A 26,371-nucleotide genomic window follows, 5' to 3' on the forward strand; every position below is an offset into this window, starting at 1 on the left:
ACTAATTGGAGGGCGTTTGTAAAACTTAGTAATGCAGAGGGATCTAGTGTCCAGGTACATGAATCACAAAATGTCAGTACTGAGATAGCAGTTAGGAAAACAAATGGAATGTTAATGGAATATGAAAATAGGGAAGTTTTACTACAGCTGTGCAGGGCGTGGTGAGACCACATCTGCAATGCTATGTTCAGTTTTGATCCCCTTATTTGAAAAAGATATAATTGTATTAGAAATAGTTCAGAGGAGATTCACTCGACTCATTTTATGGGATTTGGGGCTTATTTTATGAAGAAAGTTTGAACAGGTTGGACCTAAAATCATAGAATCTTACAGTGCAGAAGGAGGCCTTTCAGCCCATCAAGTCTGCAGTAACTACAATCCCACCCAGCCCTATCCCCATAACCCCATACATTTACTCTAGCTAGTCTTCCTGACACCAAGAGGCAATTTAGTATGGCCAATTTATCTAATCTCTCTTGAATGCAGGAGGAAACTGGAGCGCCCAGAGGAAACTCACGCAGACATGGGGAGAGTGTGCAAACTTCACTAGGACAGTGACCCAAGCCAGGAATCAAACCCAGATCCCTGGCACTGTGAGGCAGCAGTGCCAACCACTGTGCCACCCTGTTGGAGTTTAGAGGAATGAGAGATGATTTTACTGAAACTTACAGGATCCTCAGAGAAATTGATTGGGTGGATACCAGGAGGATGTTTCCACTTGTGGGAGAGACTAGAACTATTGGACAGAGTTTAAAAATAAGATGGAGATGAGGAGAGCCTTTTCTTTCAGAGAATCGTTTATCTGTGGAATTTTCTTCTCCAGAAGACCGTGGAGTCTGGCTCATTGTATTTATTAAAGGCAGAGTTAGGTAGATTTTTGATTGACAGGGGACTCAAGGGGGGCAGTTAGAAAAGTGGAGTTGAGAGACCAGATCAATCATCATCTTATTGAATGGTGGAGCATGTTCAAAGGGCTTAATGGCCTCCTGATCCTAGGCTTTATAGATCAAAAATCAATCTTGAATATATTGAATGACCCACTTCCCATCGCTTTGCGGATGAGAATCCCAAAGGCTGACGACCCTCTAAAAAGAATATATTTCTCTTCAAAAATGGGAAATCCCATATTTTTAAACACTGAACCCTCCTCCCCCTTCTTCTAGATTCCTCCACGAGGACAAACATTCTCTAAGCATAGGTTTCAAGAAGATCATCTGTCTCATTCTTCAAAATTCCAAGGCTCAATCTATACAACATTGCCATGCAGCAAATTCCCCACAAAACAGCAACGTAAGATTGGCCAGAAAAGTCACTGGGGATGTAGGAGCAGAAGTAGACTGTTCAGCCTATCGATCCGCTCTACCATTCAATGAGATCCTAACTGATTTTTTTGTGTGAAGTTTATTGAAGGGAAAAACATTGACCAGGATATTGCGGAGGACTCCCCTGCTCTGTTCCAAATAATACCATCCAAAGAGAACAGATGGAGCCTTTGTTTAATGTCCCTTCAGAATGACTGCACCTCCCACAGTGCAGCGTCCCCTCCCTCAGCGCTGGAGCAATAGCCTTGATTTTCGTGCATATCTCCTAATCATGGCAGCGATGGGGAAAGTGTGACCAACTGAACATTGCTGATACTGATTGGGAGAGATGCAGGATGTATATAGTGCTTGTGAACAGAGTTTAGAGAGAATAGAGGGCTTTCATAAACTGAGGAGGGAAGTTTGAGCAGACTGAGTCATACCTGGCACATTCCCCTCATTCACACCGACTTCAGTTTTGTGGGGGCTCCTTGTGTCAAACTCAGTCAAATGCTACCTTGGTGTCAAAGTCCGTCACTCTCACCCCACCTCTTGGAAAATGTGAATTTGTTCATTTTGGCAGGAAGAATAGGAGAGCAGTATACTAAGTGGACAGAGATTAGAAAACTCAGTGATGCAGAGGGATCTGGGTATCCTGGTACATTAATCGCAATCAAAGGTATACAAGATAAGATTAAATGGTTGTAGGGGTAACATATTAGGATGGATAAAGGATTGGTTAGCTATCAGGAAGCAGAGAATACAGAGAGTGGGGATAATATGGGGCCTTTTTCAGGTTGGCAATTGAAGTGTCTTAGGAGTCAGAATTGGGGCACCAACCTCACTCTGGAGTTCAGTTCTTTTGTCCAAGTTTGAACCAAGGCTGTAATGAAGTCAGTAAGAGTGGCCCTAGTGGATCCCAAACTAGGCGTCAGTGAGCAGGTTATTGATGAATAAGTACCACTTGATAGAGCAGTTGATGAAGCCTTTCACCAATTTGTTGAGGATTATGAATAGACTGATGGGATGGTAATTGGCTGGTTTGGATTTGTCCTGCTTTTTAGGTGCAAGACATACCTGGGCTTTTTAATCAGATTGCCAGGCAGAAGCCAGTGTTATAGCTGTACAGAAACAGTTTGGCTAGGTGTGTGGCAAGTCTTCAGTACTATTGCCGGAATATCATCAGGACCCGTAGCTTTTGCAGCATCTAGTGCCATCAGCCATTTCTTGATATCACATGGAGTGATTGAATTGGTTGAAGAGTGACATATATGATGCTGGGGACCTCTGGAGGAGCCAAACTCCCCTTTCTTGGAAGAATATCGACTGCTAATGAGAGCGTCGTAAAGATTTACAGCATAGAAACAGGCCCTTCTGCCCAACTTGTCCATGCGCCTTTTTTTAAACCCCTAAGCTAGTCTTAATTGCCCACATTTTGTCCCTATCCCTCTATACCCACATAACTGTCTAAACACTTTTTAAATGATAAAATTGTATCCACCTCTACTACTACCACCCGTCAGTTTGTTCCAGACACTCATCACCCTCTAGACCCTACTGTATCTTTCCCCTCTCACCTTGAACCTCTGTCCTCTAGTTTTAGACTCTCCTATCTTTGGGAAAAGATAGTGACTATTTAGCTGATCTATGCCCTCATTATTTTATGGACCTCGATAAGATCACCCCTCAGCCTCTTAGGTCCAGAGAGAAAAGTCCCAGTCTTTCCAGCCTCTCCTTACAACTCAATCCATCAAGTCGCTTTGGCATCCTAAGGGCCGTTTTAAAAATCCAAACTCAAATAGCTCATTCCTAAATGACAGTGAGAGGCTTTTAATAAAGTTCAGCAAATTTCACTTCCTTTTTATGAGGTTAAGAAATTGTAGCCTGTACATTATTGACAGAATACAAAACTCTGCAACAAATAAAAGGGAATAAGACTCTGGAAAGAAAATCTGCTTCGGGTGGTGGGGGGGGCGGGGGGAAGAATATTTGAGAGGTAGATTTCAGTGAACCATCAAGTATTAGAGGGCTGACCCATCAGGGATATGCACATGTGTTTTGTGAACAGCTATCGCTATTTCTGCAGTGTTCCAGTTGTGTAACGTACATCGAATTTGATGTTTACTGGTAATGTCGGTTAAGGGAAGGCAAAAGGATCAGTTCCAGTTCTTCAAATACTGCTCCAGGATGTTTCATTTCAAACTAACTCACCAACGCAGAATGAAAGAGAGAGAGGCACGAGATTAAAAACATGCTTGGGTCACTGTCTGTGTAGAGTTTGCACGTTCTCCCCACGTCTGTGTGGGTTTCCTCTGGTTGCTTCGGTTTCCTCCCACAGTCTGAAAGACGTGCTGGTTAGGGTGCATTGCCTGTGCTAAATTCTCCCTCAGTGTACCCAAACAGGCACCAAAGTGTGGCAATTAAGGGATTTTCACAGTAACTTTCATGATAATTGCAGTACGAACGTAAGCCTACTCATGATGAATAAATAAACTCTAAATTCGGTTTGGACCTAGCTTGCAGTTAATCTGCAGGATAGCACATTCCTTAGGTTTGAACTGAATGTCAGCTTACACGTTTCCCTGAATTGGAATCTAGAACAGTCTGAGAGGTATACCAAGAGGTATCAGCCATTTAGGATTGAGATGGAATTGCTTCAGCCTTTGGTATTCTCTAACCCAGAGCAAGGTGGAGGCTTAGTCATTCGAGACAGAGATTGATATATTTTTGGGTGCTTAGGGGATCAAAGGATATGGGAAGAATGCAGGAAGGTGCTGAGGTCAAAGGATAGCCATGGTTTTACCAAACGGCCTATTCCTGTTCCTATTTCTTATGTTCTTACATGGAACTTGAACCCACAAATTTCAGTTCCCAGCATTGAAGGTGATAAGAAATTAATGTAACTCTGAGATAATGGAAAAATGAGAAAAAGCAGGAAATGGTGCAATAAACATTTCCGCACAGTGAGGATGTAGCAAGGAGGGGGGTGAGCATAAGATGGGGTATGTGGAGTTTAGGAGATACACAAGCAAATAGAGAGGAGTTAGAACCATAGAAATCCTACAGTGCAGAGTCTGCACTGACCACAATCCCACCCAGGCCCTACCCCCCTGTCGCTACATATTTACCCACTAATCCCTCTAACTTATGCATCTCAGGACTCTAAGTGGCAATTTTTAGCATGGCCAATCAACCTAACCCACACATCTTTGGACTATGGGAGGAAACCAGAGCACCCAGAGGAAACCCATGCAGACACAAAGAGAATGTGCAAACTCTGCACAGACAGTGACCCAAGGCGGGAATCGAACCTGGGTCCCTGGAGCTGTGAAGCAGCAGTGCTAACCACTGTACTACAGTGCCTGAGACATGGTAGATTAGTCCTACAGGACAGGCAGCAACCGAAGAATATGTTCTCACACTTAGCAGATTTAATCAATATATTGGCAAGGGGAGAATTCTGGAGCACGGATCAGGGATCTACCACCTGTAACTTGAGTGGGTGGGTTGGGTTCCATGGTGGGCCAGATTGCAGGTCATCTGTGGGAGGAATTGGGTGACTTGTTGAAACAGCTTCTCTTTACATTCCCACAATCATGGCCCTCAGTGGAATCGTTTTAAATATGTTGAACACATTTCTGCCAAGGATCAAACAATTTGAAACAGCTTGCCACAGAGCAAGTGCAGTCTGAAAGTTAGTCAACTTTAAAACCAGTCTACTCCGAGAACAAACTGAATGGAAGTTTCACCAACTTCTGGCCACAGTGGCCATCTTGCAGAATCACACAGTGCAGAAGAAGCCCCTCGGCCCATCAAGTCCGCACCGACACACGATAAACATAGGCAGCACGGTGATTAGCACAGCTGCTTCACAGCGCCAGGGACCTGGGACTGAGTCCTGGCTTGGGTCACTGTCTGTGTGGAGTTTGTACATCCTCCCCGTGTTTGCGTGTGTTTCCCCCGGGTGCTCTAGTTTCCTCTCACATTCCAAAAGACGTGCTGGTTAGGGTGCGTTGACCCGAATACGCGCTGGACTGTGGCGACTAGGGGAATTTCACAGTAACTTCATTGCAGTGTTAATGTAAGCCTTACTTGTGACTAATAAGTAAACTCTACTTTACTTTTTTACCTGACCGTCCACCTAATCCCATTTGCCAGCACTTGACCCTGAGTGTTATGATGTGCCAAGTACTCATCCAGGTACTTTTCAAAGGATGTGGGGCATCCCGCCTCTACCACCCTCCCAGGCTGCACATTCCAGACCCTCACCACCCTCTGGATAATAATATTTCTCTTCACATCCCGCTAAACCTCCTGCCCCTCAACTTGAACCAATGACCCCTTATGGCTGATCCGTCAACTAAGCTGTTCCTTCTCCACGCTGTCCATGTCCCTCATAATCTTGAGCACCTTGATCAGGTCACTGCCCTCAGTCTTTTCTGCACCAACGAAACTAACTCAAGCCTATCCAACCTCTCTTCGTAAGTTAAATGTTCCATCCCAGGCAGCATTCTGGTGAATCTCCTCTGCACCCCTCCAGCACAAACATATCCTGCCTGTAATGTGGCCAGGACTGCACACGGTATTCTAGCCTCACCAAACTTCTATACAACTCCATCATGACATCCCTGCTTTTGTAATTTATGCCTTGATTGATACAAGCAACTGTCCCATATGTCTTTTTCACCACCTCACTAACACGCCTGTCCGCTTTCAGAGACCCGTGGACAAACATGCCAAGGTCCCTTTGTTCCTCAGAACTTCAGTGTCATGCTGTTCATGTCAAATTACTCCTTCCAAAGTGTATCACCTCACAATTTTCAGGGTTAAATTCCATCTGCCAATTATCTGCCTATCTGACCATTCCATCTATATCTTCTTCTAGCCCAAGACACTCCACCTCACTGTTAACCACACGGCCAATCTTTGCATCACCCACAAACGTATTAATCCTACGCCCACATAGTCATTTGTGTTGTTTATATAAATGACAATTAATAGGGAGCCCAGCACAGATCCCAGTGATACGCCACAGGACACTGGCTTCCGGTTACTAAAGCAACTTTGTCATTATTCTCTGCCTCCTACAACCGAGCCAAATTTTGAATGCACCTTATCAAATTAACCTGTATTCCATGTGCATTTGCCATTTTTCTAAGTCTTCCATGTGGGACCTTGTCAAAGGCTTTGCTGAAATCCAGTTACATTCTTTTAAATTCTCAATCATTTGGAGTAGCAATGGACAGTTGGATCATATGGTATAGAACATAGAACCCTACAATGCAGAAACAGACCCTTCAGCCCATCGAGTCTGTACCAACCACAATCCCACCCAGGCCCTATCCCCTTATCCCTACATATTTACCCACTAATCCCTCTACCCTACACATCCCAGGACACTAAGGGGCAATTTTAGCATGGCCAATCAACCTAACCCGCACATCTTTGGACTGTGGGAGGAAACCGGAGCACCCGGAGGAAACCCACGCAGACACGACAAGAATGTGCAAACTCCACACAGACAGTGACCCGAGCCGAGAATCGAACCCAGGACCCTAGAGCTGTGAAGCAGCAGTGCTAATCACTGTGCTACCGTGAGCTTGACTTGAAGTCAGATGTTGTGTTTCGGGTCTGTTTCAGAACTTGTACATAAAGCAAGCTGTCTGTTCTATACAGTGGATTGTCAGAGACAACACATGTCACATGAGCAGTTAAACTGAAGTCTTGTTTCTCTGAGATTACTTTTTTTCCATTCATGGGACTTGGGTGTCGCTGGCTGGGCCAGCATTTATTGCCCATCCCTAGTTGCCTTTGGAGGGCAGTTGAGAGTCAACAACATTGCTGTGGCTCTGGAATCACATGTAAGTCAGAGCAAGTAAGGACAGCAGATTTCCTTCCCTAAGAGGGCATTAGTGAACCAGATGGATTTTTCTGACAATCCACAATGGTTTCCTGGTCATCAGTAGCTGCTTTAATTCCAGATATTTTTTATTCAAATTCCACCATCTTGCGTGGCAGGATTTGAACCCGGGTCCCCAGAAGAGTAGCTGAGTTTCTGGATTAATAGTCTAGCAATAATACCACAAGACCATCCCCTCTCTTCAACACTGGGGCTACAGAAAAGGAAGGAGAAGAAAAATTTTATCCTCATAGCAGCTTTTACAAGCTCAGAATGGTTCAAAGTGATTTACAGCCAATGAAGTATTTTTGAAGTATAGTCACTGTTATATGTCCAACTAAACTGATCCTAGCAAGCTCCCACAAATAGCCATGAAATAAAGATGGGATAATCGGGCTTCAGTGTTGGTTGAGGGATAAATCCTGACCAGGATATTGGAAAGACTGTCCCTACTCTTCAGAGTGCTGTGGGATATTCTGTGGACACTGCAGAGGGCTGCCAGGATATTGACTCAAGTTCTCTGATGAAGAAGGGCACTTCTAACTGAGCAGCACTTCCGCACTACTGTCCAATGTGTTGGTATTCAAAGAAAAGTTGGACACACCTTTGTTGAAGCAGAGCTGATTACCCAGGTACAAAACCAGCGTCCGACAAGTCAGAGGAAGGGTATCAGAGAGGAGCATTTAAACTTCATGCTTTAATACTGCCTGAGATTCTCATGTAATAATCTCAATTCATGCCTTTCGGTCACTAATAGATCTGAAAACATCACCACAGTGTTATGGCAACAGCAGCAGAAAAAGGCAGAAGTTCTTATTATAATGTACCTAAAAATAAGATATCTGATCCAGCAACACAGGAAGATGTTTCCATGTGTAATTTTAGTCAGAATCCAGGCTTGGACCACAAATGCTAGTCAGCAGAAAAGGCTGAACAGTTCCTGGTTTCACTATCTCAGATGCGTCCTTGGCTGGACAAAGTCACCAACTCCGAGATCCTGGAGCATGTTAATTACACCAGCACACACTCATTACTAACAGAATGATATCTAAAGCCTTTCCATGTGGTGAACCTGCCACTGGGTCACGACCATACCTCCACTGCAAGGACACCAATGAGCTGGATATGAAAATGACTAACACCGATGACTGTAAAATCTGGAAGATGAATGGTACCTCGGAAGAGATTCGCACAGCCGACCTCTTGGAAAACTCAGCTAGCCGAGAAGAGAACCCAGAGAAAATAGAGGCAGGAGAATGGTGCACCTTCTCAGCCCACTGCCTTCACCCGCAGCGAGTGTGGCAGACACTGGTGGTACTCACCGCTGCAATGCGAACCATCACCTCACGAGACAGGAGCTGCTGCTGTTGCCAGAACAGAATTGTGGCACAGTAGTTAACACTGCAACCTCACAGCACCAGGGATTGGGGTTCAAATCCTGGCTTGGGTCACTTTCTGTATGGAGTTTGCATGTTCTCCCTGTGTCTACATGGGTTTCCTCCGGGTGCACGGGTTTCCTCCCACAATGCAAAGATGTGCAGGTTAGGTGGCTTAGCTATGCTAAGTTGCCCCTTAGTGTCAGGGGAATTAAAGAACAAAGAGAGTGAAGAAAATTACAGCACAGGAACAGGCCCTTCAAGCCTGCACCGACCAAGCTGCCCGACTTGACCAAAACCCCACACTCTTCTGGGGACCGTATCCCTTTATTCCCATCCTATTCATGTACTTGTTAAGACGCCCCTTAAAAGTCATTAATGTATCCGCTTCCACTACCTCCCCTGGCATTGAGTTCCAGACATCCACTACTCTCTGTGTAAAAAATTTGCCTTGTACATTAAACCTATGCCCCCTATAATTGACTATTCCACCCTGGGAAAAAGCTTCTTACTATCCACTCTGTCCGTGCTCTCATGCCTCTCACTAGCTAGGGTAAATGCGTGAGGTTATGGGGATAGGATCTGAGTGAGATTGTAATTGGTGCAGACTTGATGGGCTGAATGGCCCCCTTCTGCACTGTAGGGGTTCTATGATCAACACTGTGGTGATGTTTTCAGATTTATCAATGACTGAAAGGGGTGAATTATGACAATTACATAAGACTCTCAGGCAGTTTAAAAGCATGAAATTATAAATTCTCCACTCTGATACCTTTCCTGTGTCTATGGGACATTGGTTTGAACGTGGAGGATCAGCTCTGGCTCAACAAGTCCAACCAGTCAGTGTGGGGCATCTAAAGCAAGTTCCCCATTCCTGTGCCAGTATGCTTCTCAGCCTCAGCTTGTACTACTGGTTAGCAGCAATGCAAAGAAAAAGCCAAGTATATCAGTACATAACGTCTCCATCAACAAGTCCTCAGCTATGTCACTGATTAGAATGAGTATAGATTTATACAACACTTTTCACATCTACACCATCACAAAGTGCTTCAGACACGGGAATATTTTTAAATTGTCACCACTTGTATATGAGAGAGACAGGGTAGATTCAGAAAGAATGTTCCTGATGGTGGGGGAGCCCAGAACTAGGGGTCATAGTTTGAGGATAATGGGTTAGAACTGAGGGTTTAGAACTGAGGTGAGGAGAAATTTCTTCACCCAGAAGGTGGTGAGTGTGCGGAGTTCACTACCGAATGTTGTCGAGGCCAAAACTTCAAGAAGAAATTAGGTATAGCTTTTGGGGCTAGAGGGATCAAGGGGCATGGGGCAGAGCAGGGACCAGGATATTGAATTTGGCGGAGCAGACTGAAGGGCTGAATGGCCTTCTCCTGCTTCTAGTTCCTATATGTTTCTACATTCACAGCAGCCATTTTGCACACATTTAGCTTCCATCAGCAGTAATGAGGCAAAATGACCAATCGATGTCTTTTGTGGTGTTAACGAATGAATAAAGTTTGGCACAGAAATCAGAAAAAAAAACCCACAATTAAATGGTACAGGACACTTCAGATCCACCTGAACAGCCAGAGCTTATTGTCTCATTCAGAGGACAGCATCTGTGACAAGGTTGCACCTGCCCAGAGCTACCCAAAAAAAAAACCCCTCTCCAGACACAACCAACATCTGGAATAGTCCTGCTAAGTACCTTTAAACCTCCTAGTTCAAATATGCAAATGTCATACAGACTGACTGTTGCACTTTATCCATGGTAAAATGTTCCACCATCTGGTGTAAGATATTGCTGTACAGTCTGCAGTGTTACACATATCTTCCCATTCAGACAAAATATGCTACAAATACACCCATTTACTTGCAACATTAATTGGCTTCAGCACCAAGCAGTAAGCTTTCAACTAAGCTTCTCAAGAAATGAAATGTAGCTAGCCTCATCTTGTCTACCACTGCAATTTTAATATTCATTTTCCAAAACAGAGAGAGTTGTTGAATTAAAAAGTGCATAAAACAGGTTGTATTAATTCGAATTAAGAGTCAAGAAACTGCTTCAGGGAAAATTACACGGATACAAACCTGCATCGAGTAACATCGCCCTGCCTTTATTCCATGACTTATTGTTTTAAAAAAAATATAATTGTTAATAGAGTGTGGAGTTACCGGAAATGGATTCCTGAGAGTTGAATAGGAATTCCTGGGTTATTCTGGATTTCTCTCTCTTCTTGGAGTGATCGGGTGAATGGATCTAATATTTAGGAAAATGACCCGGTTTTGTAAATCGAAGCTTTTGTTCCAACAAAGGTGAACTGTGTCCGGGAATGCTGAAACTGACAGCAGCTCCTTGTGAGTTTCTCGGTAGAAATCCTGGCTGGTTATTCTTCCCGGTAAAACACCACTTGTTTTCAATCTTCAAACCTTGAATTCGGCCTCCCTCGCTTTCCAAAAGGCAAAAAGAAAACTTGTTCTTGTTTTCAGTTTGTTCTTTGCTGATCCTATTTCTCCTTTCTGTTGCGCATAATGAACACTTTCTACATCTGAGGGTCACTGCCCCAATTTCCTTCCTCTCGATTGCAGTGTGAATTTCAAACCAACCTCGCTTAACCCTCGAGCTGCTGGACGTTTGCATCAGTTCAGGTCTTCTCTCGTTTCATGCACACTTTTAGACCCACTCTGGGACATCTTGAATATCATACCACCAAATTGTACAAAGTATTTGACATTTGTTTTTTATTAATTCTAAATTTTGGCTCACGCTTGTCATGTGCACTGCACCAACTGATCTCAATGATTTGACGGCACAAATTGTTTGAAAGTTTGTTATGGTAATTAGCTGTAATCCCCCAAGAGCCATGGATATCTCCATTAGCGATTTCATTTTGATTTATTATTGTCACATGTATTAGTACACAGTGAAAAGTATTGTTTCTTGCTCAGCTACACAAGGGAAGTGGCATAATGGTATTGTCACTGGACTAGTAATCCAGGGTAATGCTCTGAGAACCTGGGTTTGAATCACACCATGGCAGATGGTGAAATTTGGATTCAATAAAAATTGGAATTAAAAAGTTAAAGTTTATTTATTAGTCACAAGTAAGGCTTATATTAACATTGCAATGCAGTTACTGTGAAATTCCCCTAGTCTCCACACTCTGGCACCTGTTTGGGTCAATGCACCCTAACCAGCACGTCTTTCAGACAGTGGGAGGAAACCAGAGCACCCAGAGGAAACCCATGCAGACATGGGGAGAAGGTGCAAACTCCACACAGTGACCCAAGGCCAGGAATTGAACCTGGGTCCCTGGAGCTGTAAGGCAGCAGTGCTTGCCATTGTACCACCCAATTAAAAGTCTAATGATAACCATGAAACCTTTGTTGATTGTCAGAAAAACCCATTGGGCTCATTAATGCCCTTTAGGGTAAGAAAGCCACCGTCCTTACCCAGACTGGCCTACATGTGACTTTAGATCCAAAGCAATGTGGTTGACTCTCACCTGCCGTCTGAAATGGAGAGCTGTTGAGGACAAGCAGTAAAAGCTGGTCCAGTCAGCGACGCCCACATCCTGTAAAACAAATTTTTAAAAATACAGACAAAGTATACTGCATAGAGAAGGAAAGGAGACAGTGCAGAATGTAGTGTTACAGTCATAGCTAGGGTGTAGAGAAAGATCAACTTAATGGGACGTAGGTCCATTCTAAAGTCTGACAGCAGCAGGGAAGAGGTTGTTCTTGAATTGGTTGGTACGTAATCTCAAACTTCAGAGAGAAAGAGGAAAATGGTTCCTCACAATAAGAAATAGTAAGGCAAGGGAGAGGCCTCCATGAAATCACTCCAAGCTTTGAACCTGTCCTGGTCCTCATTTTGCACCTAGCCACCCAGCTAACTCAACTCTAAATTTATTTGCTAACACATTTATATTCCATAAAATTCTAGAGCAGGGAATCCCACTTCATAAAATCTATACCATTGAGCGAAATCTTTTGGATTTTGACCAACTTCTCACCCAACTCAAGTCATTCTTTGCGAGTTCGGTAAGAGTTGACATTTGTGGTGGGCCATACCACTTCCCCACTTCAGGTACCAGAACAAGAGCTAAAAATGGGCAAACCACATTAAATGCCTTCATTGCAGGAATTAAGCATCACAACTGTGCAGCAGCCTGTGAGCAGCAGCTGACCAGCTAGCAATAAATACCTACATTTCCAAATCACAATTCTCATAAGCAACTACACAACAAGATAGCTTTTGAGTTGCAGATTGCTAGGTGGACAATCAATGTTGGTTTCCTATCTGTAGACTGCAGCTACACACCAACTCATCCTTCACTCAGTGCTAACTGCAATTGGGTATGTGATGTTTCTGTAAGTAAAGAAATGGGCGGATGTCCATTCCATTTGAGTGGTAAACCAGAGCAGGGACAGTTCAGGGGCTGTGTGTGCACTGCAGTGTGAAGGTACTAGTCTGTGCACCTCATCTGAAATGTGAGCAAAAGTGGCTGAAGACGCCAAGGGAAGGAAAGCACCAAGATTAGCAAGGATTAGAAGCATTATATCAAGGAGAGAGAAGCCTGGGCCTCAAGCACTCCCTTGAATTCAATGTGGGTGATAAAGGATAAAGGTAACTGTATAAGAACAAGAAAGTTGTAAAACTCTGAAGGTGCAATCAAAGAGGGTAAGAAGAAGTTTGACAGAGCTTTAGGAAGAAGGGATTTAAAGAAAGGGAATTTCAGACAGTTGAACTTTGTGGGTTCAAGCACACAGACTTGGCCAGAATTTACAGCCTTGCTCATCCTGAAACTGTAAAATCCCACCCGAGGTCAACTGACCTTCCCATGTTCCACCCCTCGCCAGCTCTGATGCCCATGGTGGTAAAATTTTGGCCACTGATGATGGAATAAGAGGTTTAGAAGGCCAGAGTATGAAACACAGGATTGTTGGGGTTAGAGATTTAAGATGCTCAGTTTCGTCAATCATGTCCCACGTTCACCTGAGTTGGTAAACATTGAGGTTACAGTTGGTGTCTGGTCCTATTCAATTACTGTTCAATTTGATTAGTAAGTTTGCAGATGACACAAAGGTTGGTGGAGTTGGTGATCGTGATGAGGACCATCAGAGGATACAGCAGGATATAGATTGGTTGGAGACTTGGGTGCAGGGATGGCAGATGGAGTTTAATCCAGACAAATGTGAGGTAATGCATTTTGGAAGGTCTAATACAGAGAGGAAATATACAGTGAATGGCAGAACGGGTCACTGAAAGTGGTAATGCAGGTGGAGAAGGTAGTCAAGAAGGCGTACGGCATGCTTGCCTTCATCGGCTGGGGCACTGAGTTTAAAAATTGGCAAGGCATGTTACAGCTTTATAGAACTTAGTTAGGCCGCACTTGGAATATAGTGTTCAATTCTGGTCGCCACACTACCAGAAGGATGTGGAGGATTTGGAGAGGGTACAGAAAAGATTTACCAGGATGTTGCCTGGTATGGAGGGCATTCGCTATGAGGAGAGGTTGGAGAAACTTGGCTTGTTCTCTTTGGAATGATGGAGGTTGAGGGGCGGCCTGATAGAAGTCTACAAGATTATGAGGGGCATGGACAGAGTGGATAGTCAGAAGCTTTTTCCCAGGGCGGAAGAGTCAGTTACCAGAGGGCATAGGTTTAAGATGCGAGGGGCAAGGTTTAAAGGAGATGTACGAGGCAGATTTTTTACACAGAGGGTGCTGGGTGCCTGGAACTCACTGCTGGGGGAGGTAGTGGAAGCAGATACGATAGTGACTTTTAAGGGACATCTTGACAAATACATGAATAGAATGGGAATAGATGGATATAGGCCTGGAAGGGAAGGGGGTTTTAGTTCAGTCGGGCAGCATGGTCAGTGCAGGCTTGGAGGGCTGAAGGGCCTGTTCCTGTGCTGTAATTTTCTTTGTTTTTTGTTCTTTCTTTGTACTCAAGTCACCCCCTATGACTAAGCTAAGCAAAACTACAAATGCGTTTAACTTTCCAAATTTAGCGATATACAGATCTTGTTGGCTAATGACTTGCCTGGTTTCAGGCTGTGCTCATTGGTTGAAAGACACAGAGAGGGGATCACATGATCCCCCTCACCACCTGGCCTGTTATCCAAATATGGTCATTACAAATCGATTAGCTGTGAAATTATGGGTGTACAAGACCGTTTCTTAACCAGACTCCATCGTCCAAAGTGATTTTATCTAATGGCTTATTTCCCGTCCATTTGAATATAGCTGTGCTTTCTAAAAGGGACAGAAGATGTGGTTCATCAATAGTCCTCTAAGATTCTTGTGAACAAACTGACTCCATTTTAATAGCTTTGGAATTTGTAAGATGGTGAAACAAATAAAAAGCCATTTTACAAACTGCTGTTTCAAGCAGCTGGAATGCCAGCCAATAAGTATGTAAAATTATTTTCAACATATGGGCAGCACAGTGTATATGACACAGTGGTTAGCACTGCTGCCTCACATCGGCAGGGACCCGGGTTCAATTCTGGCCTTGGGTGACTGTCTGTGCGGAGTCTGCACGTTCTCCCTGTGTCTGAGTGGGTTTCCTCTGGGTGCTCTGGGTTTTCTTCCACAGTCCGAAAGACGTGCTGGTTAGGTGCATTGGCCGTGCTAAATTGCCCTTTAGTGTCCTAAGATGTGTAGGTTAGATGGGGTTACAGGGGTTAGGGCCTGAGTAAGATACTGTGTCAGAGAGTCGGTGCAGACAAGTGGGCCCAATGACCTCTTCTGCACTGTATGGATTCTATAATTTCACGATAAAGTGTGGCTTTATATCACTTTGTAAGTGTCCCTTGCTAACACTTTGTAAGTGCCAATTGATAACAATATGTAAGTGTTGCTTTATAGCGCCATTGGTGACACCTTCCATCGCTTTGCTGATGGTTGACTGATGGGGCAGTAATTGGCTGGGTTGGATTTGTCCTATTTCTTGTCTACAGGACATTATTGGGCAATTTTCCACATTGCTGGATAGATGCCAGTTTTGTAGCAGTGCTGGAACTGTACGACTCGGGGTGTGACAAGTTCTGGAGTACAAGTCTTCAGTACTATTGCTGGAACATTGTCAAAGCTCATTATTTTTGCAGTGTCCAATGCCTTCAGCCATTTCTTTTGATATCACTTGGAGTGAATCAAATTCATTGAAGACTGGCATCTATGATACTGGGGATCTCCAGAGGAAGCCGAGATGGATCAACTGCTTGGAACTTCTGGCTGACAATTTTCAGGCATACTTTAAATTAGAAAGTTAAAGTTTGTTTATCAGTCACAAGTAAGGCTTACATTAACACTGCAATGAAGTTACTGTGAAATTCCCCTGGTTTGCTCCTGCCATGCCTTCCTCACTCTTTATTGAACCAGGATTGATCATGATGGTATTGATAGAGTGGGGGATATGTCAAATTGTGAAGTTATGGATTATCATCAAATCCAATTCTGCTGCTGATCCTCATGGATGCCCAGTTTTTTGAGTTGTGAGATCTTGGCCGTTTAACCCGGTGGGAGTGGCACACATGATAGATGGTATCTTCAGTGTGAAGTTGGGACTTTGCCTCTACAAAGACTGTGCAGTATAAGACTATACATAAGAACATAAGAAATAGGAGCAGGAGTAGACCATCTAGCCCTTCGAGCCTGCCCCGCCATTCAATAAGATCATGGCTGATCTGAAGTGGATCAGTTCCACTTTCCCGCTTTCTCCCCATAACCCTTAATCCCTTTGTCTATCAGAAACCTATCTACCCGTGACTTAAATATATTTAGCAAGGTAGCCTCCACCACTTCAATGGGCAGAGAATTCCAGAGATTCACCACCTTTTGAGTGAAGAAGTTCCTCCTCAACTCTGATCTAAACTGCACCCCCCCCCCTTATCTTGAGGCTATGCCCTCTAGTCCTGCTGTCCTTTCTAAGCGGGAAGAATCTCTCTACCTCAACCCTATCCATCCCATTCATTATCTTATACGTCTCTATAAGATCCCCCCTCATCCTTCTAAACTCCAACGAGTACAGACCTAATCTATTTAGTCTCTCTTCATAATCCAACCCCCTCATCTCCGGTATCAGCCTAGTGAACCTTCTCTGCACTCCCTCCAAGGCCAATATATCTTTCCGTAAGTGCGGTGACCAAAACTGCACACAGTACTCCAGCTGTAGCCTCACCAGTGCCCTGTACAGTTGCAGCAAGACCTCCCTACTTTTATATTCTATCCCCCTCACTATAAAGGCCAGCATCCCATTCACCTTCTTGATCACCTGCTGCACCTGCAGACTGGGTTTTTGCGACTCGTGCACAAGGACCCCCAGGTCCCATACAGTAGTCTACAAGACTATATGGTAGTCTACAAGACTATGAGGTAGTCTACAAAACTGTGCAGTAGTCTATAAGGCTATGAGGTCACCATTGCTACCAATACCGTCATGGACAGGTGCATCTGCAACAGATAGGTTGGGTCAAGTTCGCCTTTCCTTCTTGTTGGTTCCCTTACTAACCACTGTAGACCCAGCCTAACAGCCATTCCCTTCAGGACTTGGCCAGCTCAGTCAGTAGCTGAGCTACTCTTCTTGATGGACATTGAAGCCCCTCACCCATTCTGCGCATCAGATACCCTCAATGCTTCTTTCAATGGCTGTTTAATAAGGAGTCCACCGAGAGGGTAGGTGGCAATCAGCAGGAGGTTTCCTTACCCACCTTTGACTTATTGTGTTCCAAATCAATGTTGAGTACTTCCCCACTGACTATACCACTGTGCCACTTCCTGTGCCACCTCCTGCAGGATAAATCTTTGGATGGGGTGTTTGAGATAGTGTTGTTGGTCATGTAACAGAGCAATTCAACAAGAGAGAATCATGGAATCATACAGTGCAGAAGAGGCCATTTGGCCCATCAAGTCTGCACCAACACATTAGAAACACCTGAGCTCCCACTTAATCCTATCTGAATTTTCCCCCTTTCAAAGCTCTCATTCTTTATTTCCTTCAGTCTATTAAAGCTGTTTAATGTTCAGAAGCTGAGGTGAAAGATTGAAGTTCATACTTCAAGACACCGAGATTGATAGGAAGAGAAAAGACAAGTTAAATCACGACTGGATCAGTAAGGATAAAGACAGGATAAGAGTGAGAGTGGGGGTCGGTTGCTGAATCTGAATCTCAACACATTCAGGAGGGAAGCAGAACTCTCAAAGCATAGATCTGGGGATATAAAGGCATGGTGGAACAGTGGTTAGCATTGCTGACTCATAGAGTCATAGAGGTTTATAGCATGGAAACAGGTCCTTTGGCCCAGCTTGACCATGCCACCCCTTTGTTTTTAACCATTCCACTTGTCCCAATTGCCTACTTCTATCCCCATCTTACCCATGTAACTGTCTAAATGCTTTTTAAAAGACAAAATTGTACCCGCCTCTACTACTACCTCTGGCAGCTTGTTCCAGAGACTCATCACCCTCTGTGAAAAAATTGCACCTCAGGACCCTATTGTATCTCTCCCTTCTCACCTTAAACCTATGCCCTCTAGTTTTAGACTCTCCTACCTTTTGGAAAATATATTGACTAGCTAGCTGATCTATGCCCTCACAGTGTCAGGGACCCAGGTTAAAGTCCAAAGATTGCAGATTAGGCTGATTGGCCATGCTGAAATTGCCTGTTAGTGTACTAGGATGCTTAGATTAGAGGGATTAGCGGGTAAAATCTGTCGGGAAATGGGGGTGGGGCCTAGGTAGGATTGTGGTTGGTGCAGACTCGATGGGCCGAAGGGCCTCTTTCTGCACTGTAGGGTTCTATGATTCTATGAATTCCGACCTCGGTCACTGTGCGAAGTTTGCACATTCTACCCGTGTCGGTGTGGGTTTCCTCTGGATGCTCCAGAGGATGTGCAGGTTAGGTGGATTGGCCGTGCTAAATTGCCCCTCAGTGTCAGGGGGATTAGAAGGGTAAATATGTGGGGTTACTGGAATACAGCCTGCGTGGGATTGTGATCAGTGCAGACTTGATATCTGCGCTGTAGGGATTCTACGATTCTGACTGTTGTGGGCTCAGCATTCTTCAGCTGAATAATCATACTGAGAGTATGGTCAGAGTCTGAGCTAGTCAGATGATCAATTCACTGACTACACAGAGCAGCAGAAAGTCCTTTTGTGGCAGAGTGTTTATTAATCTCAGGATTGAGATTTTGCAAGCCCTTGCAAGTTGTGGGAGTTACAGATAGTGTGACACGAACCCAAGATCCCGGTTGAGACCGTCCTAATGTACGCGGAACTTGGCTATCAGACTCTGCTCAGCGACTCTGCGCTGACGTGTAAAGTCTCACTAACTGTCCTGTCTGGAGACAATACACATCTCTTTAACCTGTGCTTAATGCTCTCTCCACTCACATTGTCTGTACCTTTGAGACTTGATTATCTGTAAAGACTCACATTCCAACCATTATTTTGTAAATTAAGTTTGTGTCTTTATATGCCCTGTTTGTGAACAGAACTCCCGCTCACCTGACGAAGGAGCCGTGCTCTGAAAGCTAGTGGCTTTTGCTACCAAATAAACCTGTTGGACTTGAACTTGGTGTTGTGAGACTTCTTACTGTCCTTGGCTAAAGAAGATAGAGGGTAGTGGTGGCAGGGCGTTTTTCTGAATGGAGGCCTGTAATTAGTGGTGTTCTGCAGGGATCAGTGTTGGGGCCTCTGTTGTTTGTAATATAAATGACTTGGAAGAAAGTAGAGCTGGTCTGATTAGCAAGTTTGCAGATGATACAGAGATTGCTGGAGTTTCGAATAGTGATGAAGATTATCAAAGAACACAGCAGGATATAGATAGGAATTTAATCCAGACAAATGTGAAGTGATGCATTTTGGTAGATCCAATTCAGGTGGGAGCTACAAAATAAATGGCAGAACCATCGGGAGCACAGACACACAGAGAGATCAGGGAGTACAGGTCCACAGATCCTTAAAAGTGGCAGCACAGGTGAAAAAGGTGGTGATGAAAGAATATGACATACTTGTCTTCATCATACGGGGAATTGAGTATAAAAACTGGTAAATTAAGTTACAGTTGTATAAAACATTGGTCAGACCACATTTGGAATTCTGTGTCCAACTCTGGTCACTGCACTACCAGGCTTGGGAGGGAGTGCAGAGAAGGTTTAAAAGGATGTTGCCTGGTATGGAGGGTATTCACTATGAGGAGAAATTGAATAAACTGGGATTGTTCTCCCTGGAAAGACAGAGGCTGAGGGGGGTGACCTGATAGAAGTTTATAAAATTATGAGGGGTACGGCTAGGGTGAATAGTTGGGAGCTTTTTTCCCAGGGCAGAAATGACAATTATAAGGGAGCAAAAGTTCAGGATAAGGAGGGGGGAGGTTCAGTGGAGATGTGCGGGGGATGTTTTATACACAGAGGGTGGTGGGGGCCTGGAATGCACTGCCAAATGAGATGGTTGAGGCAGTTATGTTAGCCACATTTAGGACCTATCTTGATAGACATATGAACAAGTGGGGAATAGAGGGATATAAGCGATTGGTTTAGATACAAGAACATGATCAGCGTGGTCTTGGAGGGTCAAAGGGCCCAAACCCTGTGCTGTACTGTTCTTTGTCCTTGGTAATATCTCCAAAAGGAAACCTCAACAGCAGATCCACCCTCAATGTTAGCTACACTGTTCTTTGAATAATGTTGCTTTATTTGCAAGTTTTATAATCTTGCAGATAATGTAGTGCAGTTATCAGAAAACTCTGAAGTCATACAGACTTGAAACAATAACTCAGTTTCTCGCTTCACAGATGCTGCCAGGCTTACTGAGCTCTTTTAGCATTTCCTGTTTTTATTTGTTACTGTTTAAAAGTAAGTACTGTCTCATTTAGGACAGGTTCAGGTTTTTTTCTCTCAGAGGATCGAGTGTCTTTGGAACTCTCTTCCTCAAAAGGCAGTGGAAGCAGAAATTTGAATCTTTTTAAGATCGGGCTAGATAGATTATTGATTAACGAGGGGGTGAAAGGTTAGCGAGGGTAGGGATGTGGGGTTGAAATTACAATCAAATCAGCCATGATCTTATTGAATGGCCAAGCATGGCTCGAGGGGCCAAGTGGCCTACTCCTGCTCCTAAGAGGGAGTACAGTGGCACAGTGGTTAGCACTGTTGCCTCACAGCACCGGGGACCCAGGTTCAATTCCAGCCTTGGGTTATTGTCTGTGTGGAGTTTGGACGTTCTCCCCGTGTCTGCGTGGGTTTCCTCCAGGTGCTCCGGTTTCTTCCCACAGTCCAAAGATGTGCGGGTTAGGTGGATTGGCCATGGAAAATTGACCCTTAGTGTCAGTGGGATTAGCAAGATAAATGTGTGATTTTAGGGAATAAGGCCTGGGTGAGTTTGATGGGCTGAATGGCCTCCTTCTGCAGCGTAGGGATTCTGTGAATTCTGTGTTTCTCTTAATATGTTTGTATGCCCATTCATATATTGAAAACCCTCTCTACAATGTTTTCTTGTACCACATGGAGATCTATACATCCTGCAACTTTCCTTTTTAGAAATGGAAATAAGCCCTTGATGAACCTCAAAACAGGAATCAATATTCCTTTCATTCGAGGAGACCAGTAGCAGCCAACATTGCTGTAGGGCTACAGGAAGCTTTGAAGGCTCCCTCCTTAAACCAGTGCCTGCTTTTGCATCCTTGAACCTGTATGATTGTCCAATCCAACTGGCTATTTCCAAAAGCACTCCTCGAAACTCAGGGAACCTTCTTACCTGACAGTTAAAAAAAGGTTATTCGAATTAGGAGAGGTTGAGTGGCTTTGTTCAAAACAGAGACAAGATTCCTAACGAACAGTTTAGAGCCCGAAGATAGGTTGAAGACAGTGAAGCAACGTGAAGTACAGCAGTAAAAGTGACACTATATTTATCATTTAAAGCTTACTGAGAGTAAGGAGTTACATAAGAACTAGAAGCAGGAGTAGGCCATCTGGCCCCTCGAGCCTGCTCCACCATTCAATAAGATCATGGCTGATATTTTCGGGACTCAGCTCCACTTACCCGCCCGCTCACCATAACCCTTAATTCCTTTACTGTTGAAAAATGTACCTATCCTTGCCTTAAAAACATTCCCTCAACTGTTTCACCGGGCAGGGAATTCCACAGATTCACAACCCTTTGTGTGAAGAAGTTCCTCCTCAACTTAGTCCTAAATCTGCTTCCCCTTATTGTGAGGCCATGCCCCCTAGTTCTAGTTTCACCCGCCAGTGGAAACAACTTCCCTGCTTCTATCTCATCTATTCCCTTCATAGTCTTATATGTTTCGATAAGATCTCCCCTCATTCTTCTGAATTCCAATGGAGAGTCCTGGTTATTTTTGTTGTATCATTGTTGAATTGCTGGGAAAATATGAGTTCAACATAGAAGAGAGAGTTTGAGATAAAAACAGAAAATCATGGAATCCCTACAGTGCAGAAGGAGCCATTCGGCCCACTGAGGTTGCACCAACAATAACCCCACCCGCAAACCCCGGTATTTACCCTGTTAGTCCCCTGACACTAAGGGTCAATTTAGCATGGCCAATTAACCTAACCCACAAATCTTTGGACAGTGGGAGGAAACCAGAGCACTTGGAGGAAACCCTCGCAGACACGGGGAGAACGTGCAGACTCTGCACAAACAGTGACCCAAGCCAGGAATTGAACCCAGGTCCCTGGCGCTGTGGGGCAGCAGTGCTAACCACTATGCCACCCTTAGGAGCATGGAGCCAATCTTATTTTGTTCTCCTTATCCAGAGGAACTGAAGCCGAGTACATGACCTCATCTCAATGAACTAACCCAATCTTAAATAGTGATCAGAGAATTTCTTGGAGCATGCCCAGAAACCACACTCAGCCATCCAGCAGAATCCAACCAGAACTAACTTGGCAGGTTACCATGGTAAGATCCGGGGGTTTATAGAAGGAATTTGTTTTGTAGGAGAATCATTTAGACCCAAAACCCACAGACGCTGCCAGACCTGACGAGTTTATCCAGCATTTTCCATTTCTATAGAAGGAGTTGCTTTGTATCAGGTAATTTTGGAGATTAGCAGAAAATTTGTACACAATGTCTACGTTAACCTCTAGCCGACAAATAAGAGGGAATTAGTAAAGCATTTGATAAGGTCCCTCATGGCAGGCTGGTGCAAAAGATTAAATCTCATGGGATCAGCGGCGAACTAGCTCGATGGATTCAGAACTGGCTTGGTTATAGAAGACAGAAGGTGGCGGTGGAAGGGTGTTTTCCTGAATGGAGATCTGTAATTAGTGGTGCTCCGCAGGGATCAATGTGAGGACCTCAAGTATTTGTAATATATCTAAATTACTTGGAAGAAAATGTGGCTGATCTGTTTAGCAAATTTGCGGATTATACTAAGATTGCTGGAGTTGCGGATTGTGATGAAGATTGTCAGAGAATGCACCAGGATATAGATAGGCTGGAGGATTGGGTGGGGAAATGGCCGGTGGAATGTAATCCGGATAAATACGAGGTGATGCATTTTGATAGATCCAATTCAGGTGGGAGCTACAAAATAAATGGCAGAACCATCAGGAGCAGAGACAGACAAAGAAAAAGATCTGGGAGTACAGGTCCACAGATTGTTAGAAGTGTTAGAACAGATGGAAAAGGTGGTGAAGAAAGCATACGGCATGCTTGTCTTCATCAGCCAGGGCATCGAGTATAAAAGTTGGCAACTTATGTTACAGTTGTATAAAATGTTGGTTAGACCACATTTGTAATGCTGTGTCCACTTCTGGTCGCCACACTAACCAGAAGGACATGCAGGCTTTGGAGAGAGTACAGAAAAGATTTAACAGGATGTTGCCTGGTATGGAGGGTATTCACTATGAGGAGAAATTGAATAAACTGGGATTGTTCTCCCTGGAAAGACGGAGGGGCGAACTGATAGAAATTTAAAAAATGATGAGAGGTATAGATAGGGTGAACAGTTGGAAGCTTTACTCCCAGGGCAGAAATGACAATTAGAAGGGGCACAAGTTCAAGGTAAAGGGGAAAGGCTCATTGGAGATGTGCGGGGGATGTTTTATACACAGCGAGTGGTGGGGGCGTGGATGGCACTGCCAAGTGAGATGGTTGAGGCAGTTATGTTAGCCACATTTAAGACTTATCTTGATAGACATATGAACAAGCGGGGAATAGAGGGGTATAAGCGATTGGTTTAGATACAAGGACGTGCTCAGCGTGGTCTTGGAGGGGCAAAGGGCCCATACCCTGTGCTGTACTGTTCTCTGTCCTTGGTAATATCTCCAAAAGGAAACCTCAACAGCAGATCCGCCCTCAATATTAGCTACACTGTTCTTTGAATAATGTTGCTTTATTTGCAAGTTTTATAATTTTGCAGATAATGTAGTGCAGTTATTAGAAAACTCTGAAGTCATACAGACTTGAAACATTAACTCAGTTTCTCTCTTCACAGATGCTGCCAGGCTTACTGAGCTCCTTTAGCATTTCCTGTTTTTATTTGTTACTGTTTAAAAATAAAGGCTGTCTCATTTAGGACAGGTTCAGGTTTTTTTCTCTCAGAGGAGCGAGTGTTTTTGGAACTCTCTTCCCCAAAAGGCAGTGGAATCAGAAATTTGAATCTTTTTAAGGTCTGGTTACATAGATTATTGATTAACGAGGGGGTGAAAAGTTATCGAGGGTAGGGATATGGGGTTGAAATTACAATCAAATCAGCCATGATCTTATTGAAAGGCCAAGCATGGCTTGAGGGGCCAAGTGGCCTACTCCTGCTCCAATTAGGGGCGGTACAGTGATTACACTGCTAGTCCCCCGACACTAAGGGGAAATTTACCATAGCCAATCCACCTAACCCGCAGATCTTTGGACTGTGGGAGGAAACTGGAGCACCTGGAGGAAACCCATGCAGACACAGGGAGAATGTGCAGAGTTTGCACAGCTGGGAATTGAACCCAGATCCCTGATACTGAGAGGCAGCAGTGCTAACCCACTGCGCCACCATGTTGCCCTTATGTTGGGTCAATGCTCAGGTCATGCAGTATCTATTGAGGGAGAAACAGAATTAATACTTCAGTTTTTGATTTGATTTATTATTCTTACACGTACTAACATACAGTGAAAAGTATTGTTTCTGCACACTATACAGACAAAGCATACCTTTCATAGAGACAGAAAGGAGAGAGTGCAGAACGTAGTGTTACAGTCATAGCTAGGGTGTAGAGAAAGATCAACAAGGTGGGTCCATTCAAAAATCTGACAGCAGCAGGGAAGAAGCTGTTCTTGAGTTGGTTGGTATGTGACCTCAGACTTTTGTATCTTTTTCCTGGCGGAAGGAGGAGGGAAGAGAGAATGTCCAGGGTGCATGGGGTCCTTAATGATGCTGGCTGCTCTTCCGAGGCAGCGGGAAGTGTAGACAGAGTCAACGGATGGGAGGCTGATGTTTTTTGATTTTGATTTAATTTGATTCATGATTGTTACGTGTATTAACATACAGAGAAAAGTATTGTTTCTATACAGACAACTTACCGATTTTTCAATAGAAATGGGAAAAGTTAAAAATGCAGTAGGTGAAAGGGTGGAAAATGAACAAAAGGGATGTTCTGAGAAGGGAAAATTAAATGACAGGAGAGTCAGTGGTGCAAGGATAGGAGTGAGAATGGGACATCAAACAAAAGATGGATCCAAAGGAAGTGTGCCTTGCAAAAGCAAATAAAAAGTAAAATCAAAACCTACAAAAGGAAATAAAATGGGAGCAGAGATTAGAGTCTGAACTCAATGGAAAATCAGGAACGTTGTAAAGTGCTGATCCTGAAGCTTCAATGGAATACTGTAGGAAGGAGGCAGCAGGGGTCAGCTTGAGAATAAGATGGGGAATTAAAGTGACAGGTGACAGAAAGTCAGTTTTGCTGCTCCACCTCTCTGTCCCAAAGGTACAACAAGGAAGGACAATGCCAGAGATTAAATTGGCAGAAACTGGAGTTCATGCTCTTTGGGGCAATGCAACAGGATTATCAACTGAATTAGCCAGAGCTGAAACAATTGGATAATGAAGGGTTAAATTACTTTTATACAGCTACACGGCTCAAGGGAGAAACCATTTATAAAATATTCTTTCACAGGCCATGGGCGCTACTGGCCAGGCCAACATTTCTATTTCCCATCCCTAATTGCCCCCAGAGTGGTGAGCCTTCTGAACTGCTGCAGTCCACATGCTGTAGGTACACCCACGCTGTTGTGAGGGAGGGAGTTCTTGGATTTTGACCCAGCGACAGTGAAAAAGGCAAGGAATTGCCAAGTCAGCTTGGAGGAGAATTCCCAGGTGATGGTATATCCACGTGTCTGTCCTTCTAGATGGTAGAGGTCACAGGTTTGGGGTGTGCTGTTGAAGGAACCTTGGTGAGATGCTGAAGTGCATTTTGTAGATAGTATGCACTGCTGCCACTGTGTCGGTGGCAGAGGGAGTGGATGGTAGGAGTGATGGATGGGCGAAACAAATGGGTGGCTGCGTGAGTGTTTTTGGAGCTGCACTCATCCAGGCACATGGAGAGTATTCCATCACACTCCTGTCTTGTAAATGGTGTCAGAAGTCAATTCTGCAGAATTCTAAGCCTCTGATTTATTTATATTGTGATATGGTTCAGTTTCTAGTCAATGGTAATCCCCTGGCTGTTGATCCTTTGAGTACAGTTTCTAGTCAATGGTAATCCCCTGGATGTTGATCTCTTGAATAGGTGGAATTAGAACACTCAAAATTAGTGAAACACTGGAGGAAAGCAACTGTTAAAAATG

At 44.1% G+C, this 26,371-nt stretch overlaps 1 protein-coding gene across 2 annotated transcripts in view; it reads right to left on the reverse strand.

The window, feature by feature from the left end:
* The window catches only part of fes (FES proto-oncogene, tyrosine kinase), a 65,347-nt gene extending 54,173 nt beyond the window's left edge, over nucleotides 1–11,174 (reverse strand). The window contains exon 1 of one of the 2 annotated variants that reach the window (XM_080216077.1): nucleotides 10,749–11,174. Coding sequence is in view for 1 of the 2 variants with exons in the window: in XM_080216076.1 (XP_080072202.1) it covers nucleotides 10,665–10,680 (16 nt within the window). In the remaining variant the exon portion in view is untranslated. The other variant, XM_080216076.1, reaches the window with a different exon arrangement.
* Nucleotides 11,175–26,371: the final 15,197 nt, after the last annotated feature.

The sequence above is a fragment of the Carcharhinus amblyrhynchos genome, chromosome 32 (genome assembly GCF_965287045.1).
Source record: "Carcharhinus amblyrhynchos chromosome 32, sCarAmb.v2.hapA, whole genome shotgun sequence".
Classification (NCBI taxonomy): Eukaryota; Metazoa; Chordata; class Chondrichthyes; order Carcharhiniformes; family Carcharhinidae; genus Carcharhinus; species Carcharhinus amblyrhynchos.